The sequence below is a fragment of the Salvelinus fontinalis genome, chromosome 2 (assembly GCF_029448725.1).
Source record: "Salvelinus fontinalis isolate EN_2023a chromosome 2, ASM2944872v1, whole genome shotgun sequence".
Taxonomy (NCBI): Eukaryota; Metazoa; Chordata; class Actinopteri; order Salmoniformes; family Salmonidae; genus Salvelinus; species Salvelinus fontinalis.
Window position 1 is genome coordinate 91,303,772 of NC_074666.1, and position 19,808 is coordinate 91,323,579.

General features: G+C 48.3%; 1 protein-coding gene across 3 annotated transcripts in view; it reads right to left on the reverse strand.

Annotated features, from left to right (window-relative positions):
• LOC129831640 (RNA binding protein fox-1 homolog 1-like) overlaps positions 1-19,808 on the reverse strand; it is a gene marked incomplete at its 3' end in the record, with an annotated part of 342,155 nt that overhangs the window by 275,006 nt on the left and 47,341 nt on the right. For 2 of the 3 annotated variants that reach the window (XM_055895003.1, XM_055895019.1), the window contains 1 exon segment: positions 17,471-17,518. In XM_055895003.1, the coding sequence (XP_055750978.1) occupies positions 17,471-17,518 (48 nt within the window). 3 annotated transcript variants of the gene reach the window in all.

Consider the following 19,808-nt stretch of genomic DNA (forward strand, 5'->3'; position numbering starts at 1 on the left):
TCACCTTATCATACTGTAGGCTAGCTACCATGACGTCACCTTATCATACTGTAGGCTAGCTACCATGACGTCACCTTATCATACTGTAGGCTAGCTACCATGATGTCACCTTATCATACTGTAGGCTAGCTACCATGATGTCACCTTATCATACTGTAGGCTGGCTACCATGATGTCACCTTATCATACTGTAGGCTAGCTACCATGACGTCACCTTATCATACTGTAGGCTGGCTACCATGATGTCACCTTATCATACTGTAGGCTAGCTACCATGACGTCACCTTATCATACTGTAGGCTAGCTACCATGACGTCACCTTATCATACTGTAGGCTAGCTACCATGACGTCACCTTATCATACTGTAGGCTGGCTACCATGACGTCACCTTATCATACTGTAGGCTAGCTACCATGACGTCACCTTATCATACTGTAGGCTGGCTACCATGACGTCACCTTATCATACTGTAGGCTAGCTACCAAGATGTCACCTTATCATAATGTAGGCTAGCTACCATGACGTCACCTTATCATACTGTAGGCTAGCTACCATGATGTCACCTTATCATAATGTAGGCTAGCTACCACGATGTCACCTTATCATAATGTAGGCTAGCTACCACGATGTCACCTAATCATACTGTAGGCTAGCTACCACGATGTCACCTTATCATACTGTAGGCTAGCTACCACGATGTCACCTTATCATAATGTAGGCTAGCTACCACGATGTCACCTAATCATACTGTAGGCTAGCTACCACGATGTCACCTTATCATAATGTAGGCTAGCTACCACGATGTCACCTTATCATAATGTAGGCTAGCTACCACGATGTCACCTAATCATACTGTAGGCTAGCTACCACGATGTCACCTTATCATACTGTAGGCTAGCTACCACGATGTCACCTTATCATAATGTAGGCTAGCTACCATGACGTCAAGTAATCATACTGTAGGTATGTAGGTAAAAGACGCAAAAACAATACTTGAGAATGGGAATCATAGAAATAACACACATAGACCAGATCTACCGCTTCTCGGACTAGCTTTCAAGTAGAATAACAGATCTATAACTCATATTTCTATGTGAATTTGGTCGGGTCACCCGAGAAAGTTAGATATTGCCACTTTAAGTACAGAACTGGTCCGGGAGCGTATAACCAGCAACCCCAGAACGTTCCCTGGATGTTAGGAACATTCCCTTGAAGTTGGAACTAGGCTATGATCCAACCAAATGGGTGCTACATGTTGGTCCCTACGTATACAGCCCAGCACAGATATGGTCCCATGGGTTAGAGACAAGGAGAAGACGGGACAGAGAGGGGAGAGAGAGGAGGAGATCAGAGGAGGGGAAGACGGGATGGAGAGGGGAGAGGGAGAGCGGGAAAGAGGAGAAGAGATCAGAGGAGAGGAGAGTGAAAGAGGGAGAGGGAGAAGAGAAAGACAGGAGCGAAAGAGAGAGAGAGAGAGAGAGAGAGGAGTGAGAGAGAGAGAGTGAGAGAGAGAGTAAAAAGAGCGAGAGCGAGAGAGAGAGTAAAAATATTGCGAGTGAGAGAGTAAAAAGAGCGAGAGCGAGAGAGAGAGTAAAAAGAGCGAGAGAGAGAGTAAAAAGAGCGAGAGAGAAAGAGCGAGAGAGAGAGAGAAAGAGCGAGAGAGAGAGAGAAAGAGCGAGAGAGAGAGAGAGAGGACCAGGGTGGATTATATGGGTTAGAGACGAGGGGAAGACGGGACAGAGAGGGGAGAGAGATAGAGAGAGGGGAGGAGATCAGAGGAGGGGAAGACGGGATAGAGAGGGGAGAGGGAGAGCGGGAGAGAGGAGAAGAGATCAGAGGAGAGGAGAGTGAAAGAGGGAGATGGAGAAGAGAAAGACAGGAGAGAGAGAGACAGAGACAGAGACAGAGACAGAGAGAGAGAGAGAGAGAGAGAGAGAGAGAGAGAGAGAGAGAGAGAGAGAGAGAGAGAGAGAGAGAGAGAGAGAGAGAGAGAGAGAGAGAGAGAGAGAGAGAGAGAGAGAGAGAGAGAGAGAGAGAGAGAGAGAGAGAGAGAGACATTAATATGTAATTTATTGATGAGGGCAGAATGTGTCTGTAGTGGACTAGCACACGGCATCCCTCAGAGGTCCCTTATGTCTGCAATATGTACCTCTCTACCCCCTCCTCTCCCCTCCTCACTCTTTCCTTGCTCCCTTGCTCTCACAACCCCGTCTAAATTTACACACCTCATTTACACTAGTACACACTCCCTGCATCCCTCCCCCTGTCCTCACTCCCTCCCTCCTTATCCCTTCCCCATCCTCACACCCCCCCTCCCCTGTCCTCCTTCTCTCCCTCTCCTCCCTTATCCTCTTTTCTCCCCCTCTCCTCTCTTATCCTCTCTCCTCTCTTATCCTCCCCCCTCTCCTCCTCCTTCTGCCCCTCTCCTCTTTTATCCTCATTCTCCCCCTCTCCTCCCTTATCCTCATTCTCCCCCTCTCCTCCCTTATCCTCATTTTCCCTCTCTCCTCTTTTATCCTCATTCTCCCCCTCTCCTTCCTTATCATTCTTCTCCCCATCTCCTCCCTTATCCTCATTCTCCCCTCTCCTCCCTTATCCTCATTCTCCCCCTCTCCTCCCTTATCCTCATTCTCCCCATCTCCTCTCTTATCCAACAGAACAGAAGAGGAAGGAAAGAGAGAAAATATATTTAAAAGGATCAATAAGAGGGAAGAAAAGGAAAGGAAAGACAGAAAAGGAAAGGAAAGGAGAGGAGAATGAGAGTGTACAATAGCAGGTAATTGATTAGCTTCAGTGGAGAGACGGAGGCTTCATTAGAATGTAGAATAGCAGGTAATTGATTAGCTTCATGTGCGAGAGAGAGAGAGAAAGAGCGAAAAAAGGAAAGGAAAGGAGAGGAAAGGAAACCTCCTCCTGTAATCTCCTCCTCTCCCCAGAAAACCCTCACTGCCACTTCTGTTATACAACTCTGGATATTTATATGTTGTGTTGAGAAACTGCAGAGCAAAGACCTGAGGTCTGTTGAGACCCTATGACCCACACACAGCAGATCTCCACAGTCACTTTGGGAGGCAGGTAGCCTAGCAGTTCAGAGCAGGTAGTCTAGCTGTTCAGAGCAGGTAGCCTAGAGGTTAAGAGCAGGTAGCCTAGAGGTTAAGAGCAGGTAGTCTAGCTGTTCAGAGCAGGTAGCCTAGCGGTTCAGAGCAGGTAGCCTAGCTGTTCAGAGCAGGTAGCCTAGCGGTTCAGAGCAGGTAGCCTAGCGGTTCAGAGCAGGTAGCCTAGCAGTTCAGAGCAGGTAGCCTAGCTGTTCAGAGCAGGTAGCCTAGCGGTTCAGAGCAGGTAGCGTAGCGGTTCAGAGCAGGTAGCCTAGCGGTTCAGAGCAGGTAGCCTAGCGGTTCAGAGCAGGTAGCCTAGCGGTTCAGAGCAGGTAGCCTAGCTGTTCAGAGCAGGTAGCCTAGCTGTTCAGAGCAGGTAGCCTAGCGGTTCAGAGCAGGTAGCCTAGCGGTTCAGAGCAGGTAGCCTAGCGGTTCAGAGCAGGTAGCCTAGCGGTTCAGAGCAGGTAGCCTAGCGGTTCAGAGCAGGTAGCCTAGCGGTTCAGAGCAGGTAGCCTAGCGGTTCAGAGCAGGTAGCCTAGCGGTTCAGAGCAGGTAGCCTAGCGGTTCAGAGCAGGTAGCCTAGCGGTTCAGAGCAGGTAGCCTAGCTGTTCAGAGCAGGTAGCCTAGCGGTTCAGAGCAGGTAGCCTATCAGTTAAGAGCAGGTAGCCTAGCGGTTCAGAGCAGGTAGCCTAGCGGTTCAGATCAGGTAGCCTAGCAGTTCAGAGCAGGTAGCCTAGCGGTTCAGAGCAGGTAGCCTAGAGGTTAAGAGCAGGTAGCCTAGAGGTTAAGAGCAGGTAGCCTAGAGGTTAAGAGCAGGTAGCCTAGCGGTTCAGAGCAGGTAGCCTAGCGGTTCAGAGCAGGTAGCCTAGCGGTTCAGAGCAGGTAGCCTAGAGGTTCAGAGCAGGTAGCCTATCAGTTCAGAGCAGGTAGCCTATCAGTTCAGAGCAGGTAGCCTAGCGGTTCAGAGCAGGTAGCCTAGCGGTTCAGAGCAGGTAGCCTAGCGGTTCAGAGCAGGTAGCCTAGAGGTTAAGAGTAGGTAGCCTAGAGGTTCAGAGCAGGTAGCCTAGCGGTTCAGAGCAGGTAGCCTAGCGGTTCAGAGCAGGTAGCCTAGCTGTTCAGAGCAGGTAGCCTATCAGTTAAGAGCAGGTAGCCTAGCTGTTCAGAGCAGTTAGCCTAGCAGTTAAGAGCAGGTAGCCGAGCGGTTAAGAGCAGGTAGCCTAGCGGTTCAGAGCAGGTAGCCTAGCTGTTCAGAGCAGGTAGCCTAGCAGTTAAGAGCAGGTAGCCGAGCGGTTAAGAGCAGGTAGCCTAGCGGTTCAGAGCAGGCAGCCTAGCGGTTAAGAGCAGGTAGCCTAGCTGTTCAGAGCAGGTAGCCTAGCAGTTAAGAGCAGGTAGCCGAGCGGTTCAGAGCAGGTAGCCTAGCTGTTCAGAGCAGGTAGCCTAGCGGTTCAGAGCAGGTAGCCTAGCTGTTCAGAGCAGGTAGCCTAGCGGTTCAGAGCAGGTAGCCTAGCAGTTCAGAGCAGGTAGCCTAGCTGTTCAGAGCAGGTAGCCTAGCGGTTCAGAGCAGGTAGCCTAGCGGTTCAGAGCAGGTAGCCTAGCGGTTCAGAGCAGGTAGCCTAGCGGTTCAGAGCAGGTAGCCTAGCGGTTCAGAGCAGGTAGCCTAGCGGTTCAGAGCAGGTAGCCTAGCGGTTCAGAGCAGGTAGCCTAGCGGTTCAGAGCAGGTAGCCTAGCGGTTCAGAGCAGGTAGCCTAGCTGTTCAGAGCAGGTAGCCTAGCGGTTCAGAGCAGGTAGCCTATCAGTTAAGAGCAGGTAGCCTAGCGGTTCAGAGCAGGTAGCCTAGCGGTTCAGATCAGGTAGCCTAGCAGTTCAGAGCAGGTAGCCTAGCGGTTCAGAGCAGGTAGCCTAGCGGTTCAGAGCAGGTAGCCTAGCTGTTCAGAGCAGGTAGCCTAGCGGTTCAGAGCAGGTAGCCTAGCGGTTCAGAGCAGGTAGCCTAGCGGTTCAGAGCAGGTAGCCTAGAGGTTCAGAGCAGGTAGCCTAGCGGTTCAGAGCAGGTAGCCTAGCTGTTCAGAGCAGGTAGCCTAGCTGTTCAGAGCAGGTAGCCTAGCGGTTCAGAGCAGGTAGCCTAGCGGTTCAGAGCAGGTAGCCTAGCGGTTCAGAGCAGGTAGCCTAGCGGTTCAGAGCAGGTAGCCTAGCGGTTCAGAGCAGGTAGCCTAGCGGTTCAGAGCAGGTAGCCTAGCTGTTCAGAGCAGGTAGCCTATCAGTTAAGAGCAGGTAGCCTAGCTGTTCAGAGCAGTTAGCCTAGCAGTTAAGAGCAGGTAGCCGAGCGGTTAAGAGCAGGTAGCCTAGCGGTTCAGAGCAGGTAGCCTAGCTGTTCAGAGCAGGTAGCCTAGCAGGTTAAGAGCAGGTAGCCTAGCAGGTTAAGAGCAGGTAGCCTAGCGGTTCAGAGCAGGTAGCCTAGCGGTTAAGAGCAGGTAGCCTAGCGGTTCAGAGCAGGTAGCCTAGCAGTTAAGAGCAGGTAGCCTAGCGGTTAAGAGCAGGTAGCCTAGCGGTTAAGAGCAGGTAGCCTAGCGGTTCAGAGCAGGTAGCCTAGCGGTTCAGAGCAGGTAGCCTAGCGGTTAAGAGCAGGTAGCCTAGCGGTTAAGCGCAGGTAGCTGAGCGGTTCAGAGCAGGTAGCCTAGCGGTTAAGAGCAGGTAGCCTAGCGGTTCAGAGCAGGTAGCTGAGCGGTTCAGAACAGGTAGCCTAGAGGTTAGGAGCAGGTAGCCTAGCGGTCCAGACTAGGTAGCCTAGCGGTTCAGAGCAGGTAGCCTAGCGGTTCAGAGCAGGTAGCCTAGCGGTTCAGAGCAGGTAGCCTAGCGATTAAGAGTAGGTAGCCTAGAGGTTAAGAGCAGGTAGCCTAGCGGTTCAGAGAAGGTAGCCTAGCGGTTCAGAGCAGGTAGCCTAGCGGTTAAGAGTAGGTAGCCTAGAGGTTAAGAGCAGGTAGCCTAGCGGTTAAGAGTAGGTAGCCTAGAGGTTAAGAGCAGGTAGCCTAGAGGTTAAGCGCATTGTGCCAGTAACTGAAATCTGTTTGCTCATGTAAGTCACTCTGAATATGAGCGTCTGCTAAATTATTTAAAATGTACACGTAAAAATGTCACTCACCCACAAACACACAAATTCATGAGCACCTTATGCAAATCACACAATTTTTAAATTATTCAAAAGTGATCATTTCTTTAATGTTGGGTGGTAGAACTATGAGGAACATCAATGAATTTGCTGCTTGGATGGTCACTGCTCACACTGCCAAATACTGTAGCAGAAGAGACAGGGAGAGAGAGGATAATTGGAGAGAGAGAGAGAAAGAGCAACAGAGAGAGAGAGCAACAGAGAGAGACCAACAGAGAGAGAGAGAGAGAGAGAGAGAGAGAGAGAGAGAGAGAGAGAGAGAGAGAGAGAAACAGAGAGAGAGGAACAGAGAGAGAGAAAGCAACAGAGAGAGAGAGAAAGCAACAGAGAGAGAGAGCAACAGAGAGAGAGAAGAACAGAGAGCGAGAGCAACAGAGAGAGAGAAAAAGCAACAGAGAGAGAGACCAACAGAGAGAGAGAGAGAGAGAGAGCAACAGAGAGAGAGACCAACAGAGAGAGAGAGAGAGCAACAGAGAGAGAGAGAGCAACAGAGAGAGAGACCAACAGAGAGAGAGAGAGAGCAACAGAGAGAGAAACCAACAGAGAGAGAGAGAGAGAGAGAGCAACAGAGAGAGAGACCAACAGAGAGCGAGGGAGAGATGATATAGTGATAATTGTCACCTTGATAGAATGATTACTACTCTAATATTCACTGAGGAAACACATGTTATGGATGAGAAACACACATATATCATAAACGCAGTGTGTGTGTGTAATCAATACGAGGTTAAAAATATTAGGTATGTTATATTCAAACAGTGAAACAAGTGGTTTGTTTTATTTCTGATAGAGCAAAATTGTACCGATTATTAAGACAATTAACAGTCTATCTGTGTTTCACACACACACACACACACACACACACACACACACACACACACACACACACACACACACACACACACACACACACACACACACACACACACACACACACACACACACACACACACACACACACACACACACATACATACACACACACACACACACACACACACACACACACACACACACATACACACACACACATACATACACACACACACCTAGACATTTATAATGTAGACACTACACCTAGACATTTATAATGTAGACACTACACACCTAGACATGTATAATGTAGACACTACACACCAATACATTTATAGTGTAGACACTACACACCAAGACATTTATAATGTAGACACTACACACCTAGACATTTATAATGTAGACACCACACACCTAGACATTTATAATGTAGACACCACACACCTAGACATGTATAATGTAGACACTACACACCTAGACATGTATAATGTAGACACCACACACCTAGACATGTATAATGTAGACACTACACACCTAGACATGTATAATGTAGACACCTCACTACACATTAATGAGAGACAATATTTCCACATATCACCATGGAAGCTGTATAATTGAACTATATCTTCACATATCACCATGGAAGCTGTATAATGGAACTATATCTTCACATATCACCATGGAAGCTGTATAATGCAACAATATATCCACATATCACCATGGAAGCTGGATAATGGAACTATATCTCCACATATCACCATGGAAGCTGTATAATGGAACTATATCTCCACATATCACCATGGAAGCTGGATAATGGAACTATATCTCCACATATCACCATGGAAGCTGGATAATGGAACTATATCTCCACATATCACCATGGAAGCTGTATAATGGAACTATATCTCCACATATCACCATGGAAGCTGTATAATGGAACTATATCTCCACATATCACCATGGAAGCTGTATAATGGAACTATATCTCCACATATCACCATGGAAGCTGGATAATGGAACTATATCTCCACATATCACCATGGAAGCTGTATAATGGAACTATATCTCCACATATCACCATGGAAGCTGTATAATGGAACTATATCTCCACATATCACCATGGAAGCTGTATAATGGATAACTAAACATTTACTCATACTTCTGAAACATGAGGGGTCGTGTCAAAGTGTCTGACTATTTGTTGACCGGGTGGTCAGGTGTGGCTATAGAAACTGACAATCAGCTGAACCTATCAGAGACCTTACACTACGGGTCGGCTACAGGTTTAAGAGCTATCACCAACATTTCACAGTAATAAAAAGGTTGTTTTTTTTTAAAAGAAGAAATAAAAAGACATTATTTTCTCTTTTCGGAGAGGAAATGAGAGTTGAAACACGGCTAGTGTTCCTCAATAACACATCCTGTTAATCATCTCTGTCCCACTGGAGCGTCTTAACAAGATCACTTCAAGGGGAATAAGCTGATGGAAATAATGAATGAGGAAAAGAGGGAGGGAGAGAGAAAGTAACCCTAAAAATATATCCCTGTTTCAGCATAATTACTGATGTGGCTGATACGCTGATGAGAGAGAGAGAGAGAGAAGGAAGGATAGGGGTGGAGAGGGGGAAGAGAGAGAGAGATAGATAGAGAGAGAGAGAGAGAGAGAGAAAGAGAGACATAGAGAGGGAGAGATAGAGAGAGAGAGAGAGAGAGATAGAGTGGGATTTCCCAATGAGCAGACCAACAGCAGAAATAAGAAGGAAAGCTGATTAAGAGACTGACCCCTGACCTCTACTGGAGAATATAGACACGGCGGGTCCTATTCTGGACTGTAGGATCAGTGAACATAGCTGACCCCTACTGGACAACATAGACTACACAGAAACTTTCTGTCAGAGAAGAGATTGGGGAGGGAAAAATAGGGAAGTGGACAGAAAGAGAAGAGAGAAAGAGAGAGATTGGAAAGGGTGGTTAGAAGGGTGGATAGATAGCGGGGATAGGAAAAAAGAGATAGAGATAGAGATAGAGATAGAGATAGAGATAGAGAGAGAGAGAGAGTCCTGATATCACTTAGACCAGAGTGAGAAACACTAGATAATTGGCCCTCCATGCACGACTCTAAAATTGTATCAGTCTGCTAATACAATCTCATAAACGGGTAGTGTCCCACATGGCATCCTATACCCTATTTAGTGCACTATATAGGGAACAGAGCCCTATGGTCCTGGTCAAAACATAGTGCACTATAAAGGGAACAGGGAACCACTTGGGAGGGAGTCTCCCAGAGGGTGGTTAGTATGCTGTGGGCCGGCTGAGCTGGGTGACTGTCAACAATGCACCTGGATGATGCTATTAGCAACGCTGCTTTAAAGAGATGAACACACACACACACAGAGACACACACACACACACAGAGACACACACACACACACAGAGACACACACACACACACAGAGACACACACACACACACAGAGACACACACACACACACACACACACACACACACACACACACACACACACACACACACACAGAGACACACACACACACAGAGACACACACACACACACACACACATAGAGACACACACACACACACACAGAGACACACACACACACACACACATAGAGACACACACACACACACAGAGACACACACACACACACACACACACACACACACACACACACACAGAGACACACACACACACAGAGACACACACACACACAGAGACACACACACACACACACACACAGAGACACACACACACACACACACACACACACACACACACACACACAGAGACACACACACACACACACACACACACACACACACACACACACACACAGAGACACACACACACAGAGACACACACACACACACACACACCTGCGAGGCAGCAGGCGTATCTTTCACGGTGGCTTGATGCAGCAAGTTGAGGTATTGACTGATTGAATGCGGAGGCATGCGTGGAGGGAGGAGAACTATAAGTCAGGCTAAGACACGAGACGCTCACAAACTATCCCACACACACACACACACACACACACACACACACACACACACACACACACACAGGTTATAAGGCAGCTTGTAGCAGGACAGATTGGTCTTGTTCTTCTGACTCCACAGCCAGAGAGATGATGGAACAGAACTCTACAGAAAGACCAGTTCAACACCCTGATCTGCTCTCCATCACTTCCTCATTCCACTGATTGGACAAAGGAGAGAATGGTCGTCACGCACGCACGCACGCACGCACGCACGCACGCACGCACGCACGCACGCACGCACGCACACACACACACACACACACACACACACACACACACACACACACACACACACACACACACACACACACACACACACACACACACACACACACACACACACACACACACACACACACACACACACACACACACACGGTAGTCTCAGCTAGGACCCAAACTCCTGCTGTGATGCTGTATTGATTTCAACAGTATCACCTGATGTTCTGTTACACCTGTTCACCGTCACACCTGTTCACCGTCACACCTGTGCACCGTCACACCTGTTCACCGTCACACCTGTTCACCGTCACACCTGTTCACCGTCACACCTGTTCACCGTCACACCTGTGCACCGTCACACCTGTGCACCGTCACACCTGTGCACCGTCACACCTGTGCACCGTCACACCTGTTCACCGTCACACCTGTTCACCGTCACACCTGTGCACCGTCACACCTGTTCACCGTCACACCTGTTCACCGTCACACCTGTTCACCGTCACACCTGTTCACCGTCACACCTGTGCACCGTCACACCTGTGCACCGTCACACCTGTTCACCTCCAGACCTGTCCACCTCCACACCTGTTCACCTCCAGACCTGTCCACCTCCACACCTGTTCACCTCCACACCTGTTCACCTCCACACCTGTTCACCTCCACACCTGTCCACCTCCATAGCTGCAGTCTAATTTAAAGACCTTGACAGCTTCACATATAGGCTGTTTCAAACCTCCACTCTCCTCTACTTCTCCCTCCCTTCCTTCTCTCCCCCCCTCCCTTCCTTCTCTCCCCCTCCCTCCCTCCCTTCCTTCTCTCCCCCTCCCTCCCCCCCTCCCTTCCTTCTCTCCCCCTCCCTCCCTTCCTTCCTTCTCTCCCCCTCCCTTCCTTCTCTCCCCCTCCCTCCCTCCCTTCCTTCTCTCCCCCTCCCTCCCTCCCTTCCTTCCTTCTCTCCCCCTCCCTTCCTTCTCCCCCCTCCTTCCCTCCCTGCCTCCCTCCCTGGCTACCTTGCTTCTCTCTTCCTCCCTCCCTCCCTCCCTTCCTTCTCTCCCCCTCCATTCCTTCTCCCCCCCTCCTTCCCTCCCTGCCTCCCTCCCTGGCTACCTTGCTTCTCTCTTCCTCCCTCCCTCCCTTCCTTCTCTCCCCCTCCATTCCTTCTCCCCCCTCCTTGCCTCACTCCCTGGCTACCTTGCTTCTCTCTCCCTACCTTCCTTCTCTCCCCCTCCCTGCCTCCCTCCCTTCCTTCCTTCCTTCTCTCCCCCTCCCTTCCTTCTCCCCCCCTCCTTCCCTCCCTGCCTCCCTCCCTGGCTACCTTGCTTCTCTCTTCCTCCCTCCCTCCCTTCTCTCCCCCTCCCTTCCTTCTCCCCCCCTCCTTCCCTCCCTGCCTCCCTCCCTGGCTACCTTGCTTCTCTCTTCCTCCCTCCCTCCCTTCCTTCTCTCCCCCTCCCTCCCTCCCTCCCCCTCCCTCCCTGGCTATCTTGATTCTCTCCTCACTCTGTTCTCAACTATGCTGCTTGCCTGTGAGAGGGACCTGAAATACATGTGAGGACACAGACAGAAGAGGGAAATCTCTTTAGAGTATCAAAGATACAATCAATCAATCAAGATACAATAGATCAAAGCACGTCACACACATACACACACAAACAGACACAAACACACACAGACACGCAGAGCGTTTGTGTAGAGTATCAAAGTGACCGGTGGCTGTTGTAATGATGAGACGTTCAGTGTTATCCCTGAACTGTGTTAACCATCATATACCCAGGCCTGGAAGGCTGGAAGCAGCAGCAGTATCTCGGATTCAGGTCATTTACAAGCTTTTCTCTCTCCCGTTCCCCCTCTCTCTCCCTTTCCCTCTCTACTTCCCTCTCCCCTTCTCTCTCTCCCCTTCTCTCTCTCTCTATTTCCCTCTTCCCTTCCCTTCTCTCTCCCTTTCCCTCTCTCTCTCTCCCTCTACTTCCCTTTCCCTCTCTCTCTCTCCCTCTCTATTTCCCTCTTCCCTTCTCTCTCTCCCTCTCATTCTCTCTCCCTCTCCTTCTCTCTCCCTATCCTTCTCTCTCACCCCCTTTCCTTCTCTCTCTCTCCTTTGAAGATTCTACTCTTAATAATAATAATATGGCTGATTAGTAGGGTGAAGCTTTCTCCCTGGCTGCTGTTTATGTAACCTCAGCAGCAGCCTCTTAAAGCTGCAGCACACAGAGAGAGAGAGACAGAGAGAGACAGACAGAGAGAGAGACACACAGAGAGAGAGACAGACAGAGAGAGAGACACACAGAGAGACAGACAGAGAGAGAGAGAGACACACAGAGAGACAGACAGAGAGAGAGACAGACACACAGAGAGACAGACAGAGAGAGAGACAGACACACAGAGAGACAGACAGAGAGAGAGACAGAGAGACAGAGAGAGAGACAGAGAGACAGACAGAGAGACAGAGAGACAGACAGAGAGACAGAGAGACAGACAAAGAGACAGACAGACAAAGAGACAGACAGACAGAGAGACAGACAGACAGACAGAGAGACAGACAGACAGACAGACAGACAGACAGACAGACAGAGAGACAGAAACAGAGAGGGGGAGAGAGAGAGAGAGAGAGAGAGAGAGAGAGAGAGAGAGAGAGAGAGAGAGAGAGAGAGAGAGAGAGAGAGAGAGAGAGAGAGAGAGAGACAGAGAGACAGACAAAGAGACAGACAGACAAAGAGACAGACAGACAGACAGAGAGACAGACAGACAGACAGAGAGACAGACAGACAGACAGACAGAGAGACAGACAGACAGACGGAAACAGAGAGGCGGAAACAGAGAGGGGGAGAGAGAGAGAGAGAGAGAGAGAGAGAGAGAGAGAGAGAGAGAGAGAGAGAGAGAGAGAGAGAGAGAGAGAGAGAGAGAGAGAGAGAGACACACACACAGAAAACACACAACAATAAAACACCAGCAAAACACTGTGTGTGTATAAATGTATGTAGGCCGCTAGGACCCTCTCCTACACTGAGCCCAGGACCAGTGTTTTTCATTAAACTGCTTCACATCACATGTTCCTTATTCCTCATCATATCCCTGACATTTAACAATCCACTGGTCCTACTACCCCAGGATAACACACAGAGAGAGAGAGAGAAAAAGAGAATAACATAATAAGAACCCTTATACCACATCTCTGTCTCTCTCTCTGTCTCTCTCTCTCTCTGTCTCTCTCTCTCTCTCTCTCTCTCTCTGTCTCTCTGTCTCTCTCTCTGTCTCTCTGTCTCTCTGTCTGTCTGTGTCTCTGTCTCTCAATTAAAGTTAATTTAAGGGCTTTATTTGCATTGGAAATATATGTTTACATTGCCAAAGCAAGTGAAGTACATGACAAACACAATTTTTAAATACAATAATTAACAGTAAACATTACACTCACAAAAGTTCCAAAAGAATAAAGACATTTCAAATGTAATATTATGTCTATATACAGTGTTGTAACGATGTGCATATAGGAAAACAAATAAACACAAATATTAGGTTGTTCTTCACTGGTTGTCTCTCCTTCGCTCTCTCTTTCTTTGTCTCTCTGTCTCCCTCTATCTCTAGTTGTCCATGTATCCCTCTCTTTCCCTCTCCTCCTGCCTTCACATCTCTCCCTCTGTCTCCTATCATAAATAAACACTGCTTCTGCAGCCTGTATGGGTGTGTGTGGGCGAGCAACAGGCACATTAACGTGTGTGTATGTGTTCGCACCTGTGTGCAGTATGTGTGCACATGCATGCATGTTTGCACACACAAATGTTTGCGAGTGGGTGAATTCTAAACATTACTGCATTATCCTGGTTTTATGTCTACCACAACATTACTGCATTACCCTGGTTGTCTGTCTACCACAACATTACTGCATTATCCTGGTTGTCTGTCTACCACAACATTACTGCATTACCCTGGTTGTCTGTCTACCACAACATCACTGCATTACCCTGGTTTTATGTCTACCACAACATTACTGCATTATCCTGGGTTATGTCTACCACAACATTACTGCATTAGGTTTGGGTTAGGAGGTAAGCTCATCCAAGATGGCATGTCTATCTAACCTACGTGTGACTAGGTGGGCATCTTAATTGTGTTCCTTCTGTCCTCTCGTCATTTCCTTCTCAAACAACATTGGAGGAGAAGGTCAGAGGTTCTGCCCCCTCGGATCTTCTCCTCCAATGGGATTTGGTAAAAGAAGCGAGGAGAGAGGACGCGAGGACAAGAGGAAATACAAGTGAGATTCCTAGGAGTTCAAGCCTCCAGTGGGGAGGATGCTGCATTCTGCCAGGGTTGAATGGGGATGTGGCGCCATCTGTTGGTGAGCAGGGGGAAACACAGCAGAGGGAGGTGGTAGAGGTGAGGAGCAAAGAACGACCTGTCCATAGACTCAGATATCAGTCATTTAATAGGATCTCTGTGGGCCTATCCTTGTCTGGCTACTAGCACATACACAGCTAGCTAGCGATTCATATCGGCTACACATGTAGAGTGTATCGTAGTGTCCAGCTGTCCAATCAGAGTGTATCTTAGTGTCCAGCTGTCCATTCAGAGTGTATCTTAGTGTCCAGCTGTCCAATCAGAGTGTATCTTAGTGTCCAGCTGTCCATTCAGAGTGTATCTTAGTGTCCAGCTGTCCAATCAGAGAGTATCTTAGTGTCCAGCTGTCAATTCAGAGTGGATCTTAGTGTCCAGCTGTCCATTCAGAGTGTATCTTAGTGTCCAGCTGTCCATTCAGAGTGTATCTTAGTGTCCAGCTGTCCATTCAGAGTGTATCTTAGTGTCCAGCTGTCCATTCAGAGTGGATCTTAGTGTCCAGCTGTCAATTCAGAGTGTATCTTAGTGTCCAGCTGTCCATTCAGAGTGTATCTTAGTGTCCAGCTGTCCATTCAGAGTGTATCTTAGTGTCCAGCTGTCCATTCAGAGTGTATCTTAGTGTCCAGCTGTCCAATCAGAGTGTATCTTAGTGTCCAGCTGTCCATTCAGAGTGTATCTTAGTGTCCAGCTGTCCATTCAGAGTGTATCTTAGTGTCCAGCTGTCCAGCTGTCCAATCAGAGTGTATCTTAGTGTCCAGCTGTCCAATCAGAGTGTATCATAGTGTCCAGCTGTCCATTCAGAGTGTATCATAGTGTCCAGCTGTCCAATCAGAGTGTATCATAGTGTCCAGCTGTCCAATCAGAGTGTATCATAGTGTCCAGCTGTCCAATCAGAGTGTATCATAGTGTCCAGCTGTCCATTCAGAGTGTATCTTAGTGACCAGCTGTCCAATCAGAGTGTATCTTAGTGTCCAGCTGTCCATTCAGAGTGTATCTTAGTGTCCAGCTGTCCATTCAGAGTGTATGTTAGTGTCATGGACAGAGTTAGGACAGAGAATATACTTCAGGACCACGGACAGAGAATATACTTCAGGACCACGGACAGAGAATATACTTCAGGACCACGGACAGCTCCCATTAGTACAGAGAATATACTTCAGGACCACGGACAGAGAATATACTTCAGGACCACAGACAGAGAATATACTTCAGGACCACGGACAGAGAATATACTTCAGGACCACGGACAGAGAATATACTTCAGGACCACAGACAGCTCCCATTAGAACTGCTAGGACAGAGAACATACTTCAGGACCACAGACAGCTCCCATTAGAACAGAGTTGGGGCAGAGAATATACTTCAGGACCACGGACAGTTCCCATTAGAACAGTTAGGACATAGACTATACTGCAGGACCACGGACAGCTCCCATTAGAACAGAGTTGGGGCAGAGAATATACTTCAGGACCACGGACAGCTCCCATTAGAACAGTTAGGACATAGACTATACTGCAGGACCACGGACAGCTCCCATTAGAACAGAGTTGGGACAGAGAAGACCTACTGAGGATTACAGACAGCTCCAATATATCTCTGTAACAGAAAAGCTATGAGCCTTAAAACACCACAATGCAACAATCTAGTCCCTGTTTCTCTCTCTCACTCTCTCTGAACACAATATAGCAAGTTTCTGATCAGAACAATATCTCTCCTTCTCCATCTCTGTTTTCCTCCTCTGGCTTTGACTTGCCTTTGATTTGAACAGACCCCAAAACCAGGCGGCATAATCACACCCTCTATAATCACAGAGCAGGGAACATAAAGTCTCAAGCAGGATTCAGTACTGATGAGATGGAGGAGGAGGAAGATGAGGAGGAGGAGAAGGAGGATGAGAAAGGAGGAGGATGACAAGGAGGAGGAGAGAAGATGATGGTGGAGGAGGATGACAAGGAAGAGAGAACCCAGAGGAATATATTTTCAGTCTCTCTACATCACAACCCCAACCTTCAGACTTCTACATCATTTTAAACACCTTCACTTTAAGGAGATATCAAAGGTGGAACTAAGACACAGAGAAATAGACAAACTAAGAAAGAGAGAGACAGAGATAACATGCTGTTGGTTGAACACTGAGAAAGAGGTGAATCCAGGAAGTTAACTGTCCTGACTGTTGAATCCAGGAAGTTAACTGTCCTGTCTGTTGTATCTGATGTGTATCTGTCACCCTGTAATCTCCTGCTGCTGCTCTTATCCTCCATCATCTCTTCTGTCCTCTCCTTTAATCTCCTGCTGCTGCATTTATCCTCCATCATCTCTTCTGTCCTCTCCTTTAATCTCCTGCTGCTGCTCTTATCCTCCATCATCTCTTCTGTCCTCTCCTTTAATCTCCTGCTGCTTGATCCTCCATCATCTCTTCTGTCCTCTCCTTTAATCTCACCTGCGGAGAAGAGCTGGGCTTTCTTTACAATTCGCTACGTTTTGTCAATTAACAAGGGCTGGTTTTTAAACCAAACCTTTTTTTAATAACAGCCAACACAGTTTGTTACAGTGGTATGTAAGCACACACTCACGTTATCTTTTAAATCCTACACACAACGGCTATTCACCACTCCACTGCGCGCGCGTGTGTGTGTGTGTGTGTGTGTGTGTGTGTGTGTGTAAGCTCCTCTAGGTGTACCTGCTTTGGTCGGCTGCCTTGCAGACAGCTGTGGAGGAGGAGTGGAGCGAGGGAGTGGAGTTTAAAAAGAAAGAGAGGACAGGGAGCGAGAAAGGTAGAACATCCGTCTGTTACTCACCGAGACACTGTCCTTATTTAAACAGCTGCTACGGTCACTGCTGGACCTCTGAGACAGGGAGAGAGGGAAAGAGAGAGAGAGGGGGGAGAGAGATAGGGGAGAGAGAGAGGGAAAGAGAGAGGGGGGGGGAGATAGGGGAGAGAGGGAAAGAGAGAGAGAGAGAGAGAGAGAGACAAAATGAGAGAGAGAGAGAGCAATAGAGAGAAAAAGCGAGAGAGAGAAGGATAGGGGACATTAGAAAACAGGTAAAGAAATAGAGAGCTATCATGCTGGCAGAGAGATTGTTGTATTGAGTGTTGACAGTAGTAATTCAGGTGTAAACATGACAGTACACTCTTGATTGGTTTATTACTTAGTGTAAATGGTGTGGACTTATCAGTTCACCCACCCCCCCACACACACACACAGAGAGATCTTCTAATATCTTAATTAGAATATGGTCTAAGATATCTTATTATTGTATAATTGCTGATTGTTTGAGCAGGGTTACAGTGAAGACATGTTAACACAGAGAACACTGCTCTCAGTGTTGGAGAGAGAAAGAGAACACTGCTCTCGGTGCTGGAGAGAGAAAGAGAACACTGCTCTCGGTGTTGGAGAGAGAAAGAGAACACTGCTCTCGGTGCTGGAGAGAGAAAGAGAACACTGCTCTCGGTGTTGGAGAGAGAAAGAGAACACTGCTCTCAGTGTTGGAGAGAGAAAGAGAACACTGCTCTCAGTGTTGGAGAGAGAAAGAGAACACTGCTCTCGGTGCTGGAGAGAGAAAGAGAACACTGCTCTCGGTGTTGGAGAGAGAAAGAGAACACTGCTCTCGGTGTTGGAGAGAGAAAGAGAACACTGCTCTCGGTGTTGGAGAGAGAAAGAGAACACTGCTCTCGGTGTTGGAGAGAGAAAGAGAACACTGCTCTCGGTGCTGTAGCCCCGTGTAGCCCCGTGTGGCTCAGTTGGTAGAGCATGGCGCTTGCAACGCCAGGGTTGTGGGTTCGATTCCCACGGGGGGCCAGTACAAAAAAAAAGTATGGATGCATGTACTTGTAAGTCGCTCTGGATAAGAGCGTCTGCTAAATGACTTAAATGTAAATGTAATGTAAATGTGCTGGAGAGAGAAAGAGAACACTGCTCTCGGTGTTGGAGAGAGAAAGAGAACACTGCTCTCGGTGTTGGAGAGAGAAAGAGAACACTGCTCTCGGTGTTGGAGAGAGAAAGAGAACACTGCTCTCGGTGTTGGAGAGAGAAAGAGAACACTGCTCTCGGTGTTGGAGAGAGAAAGAGAACACTGCTCTCGGTGCTGGAGAGAGAAAGAGAACACTGCTCTCGGTGCTGGAGAGAGAAAGAGGACTCTACCGACGCGGGGACTCTACCGACGCGGGGACTCTACCGACGCGGGGACTCTACCGACGCGGGGACTCTACCGACGCGGGGACTCTACCGACGCGGGGACTCTACCGACGCGGGGACTCTACCGACGCGGGGACTCTACCGACGCGGGGACTCTAGCTTTGAAAGAAGAGTTCATCCCTTTAGGTTAACACGTTTTAAAATGTTTTAATGTTATGAACACTATAATACAACCATCAGAATGTCCATGTAACTTCCTGTTGTATGAGACTATCAGTATGATTATACTGTAGACTCTGCCACTGAGGTTCAAATCAGTCGTTCCACGGATTGGATCTAGTGCATATGTAAGGGGTGCGCAACCGGTGGCAGGGAAGTCAGACGTAGGAGAGCAGAACTAGGTAATAGCCGGAGCAGTTTAATTCCAAAACCAACAGCATCAAAATAACAAGACATGGGCACAATAACCCGACGCGCACCAGTCAAACAAAATGTGCAAAAGCTCTTCAAATAAACAATACCACACAAAGACATGGGGGGGACAGAGGGTTAAATACACAACACATAATGAGGGGAATGAGAACCAGGTGTGTAGGAAAACAAGACAAAACAAATAGAAAATGAAAAGTGGATTGACGATGGCTAGAAGACCGGTGACGCCGACCGCCGAACGCCGCCCGAACAAGGAGAGGAACCGACTTCGGTGGAAGTCGTGACACCACAGCTGGCACAAGTGATTCAAACTGCTCCAAGTTACTCTGATAGTAACCTCGTCCCCAGACTCAATAGCCTCCGCATATAGAGCCTGGTAACACCGTGTACAGACTCAATAGCCTCCGCATATAGAGCCTGGTAACACCGTGTACAGACTCAATAGCCTCCGCATATAGAGCCTGGTAACACCGTGTACAGACTCAATAGCCTCCGCATATAGAGCCTGGTAACACCGTGTACAGACTCAATAGCCTCCGCATATAGAGCCTGGTAACACCGTGTACAG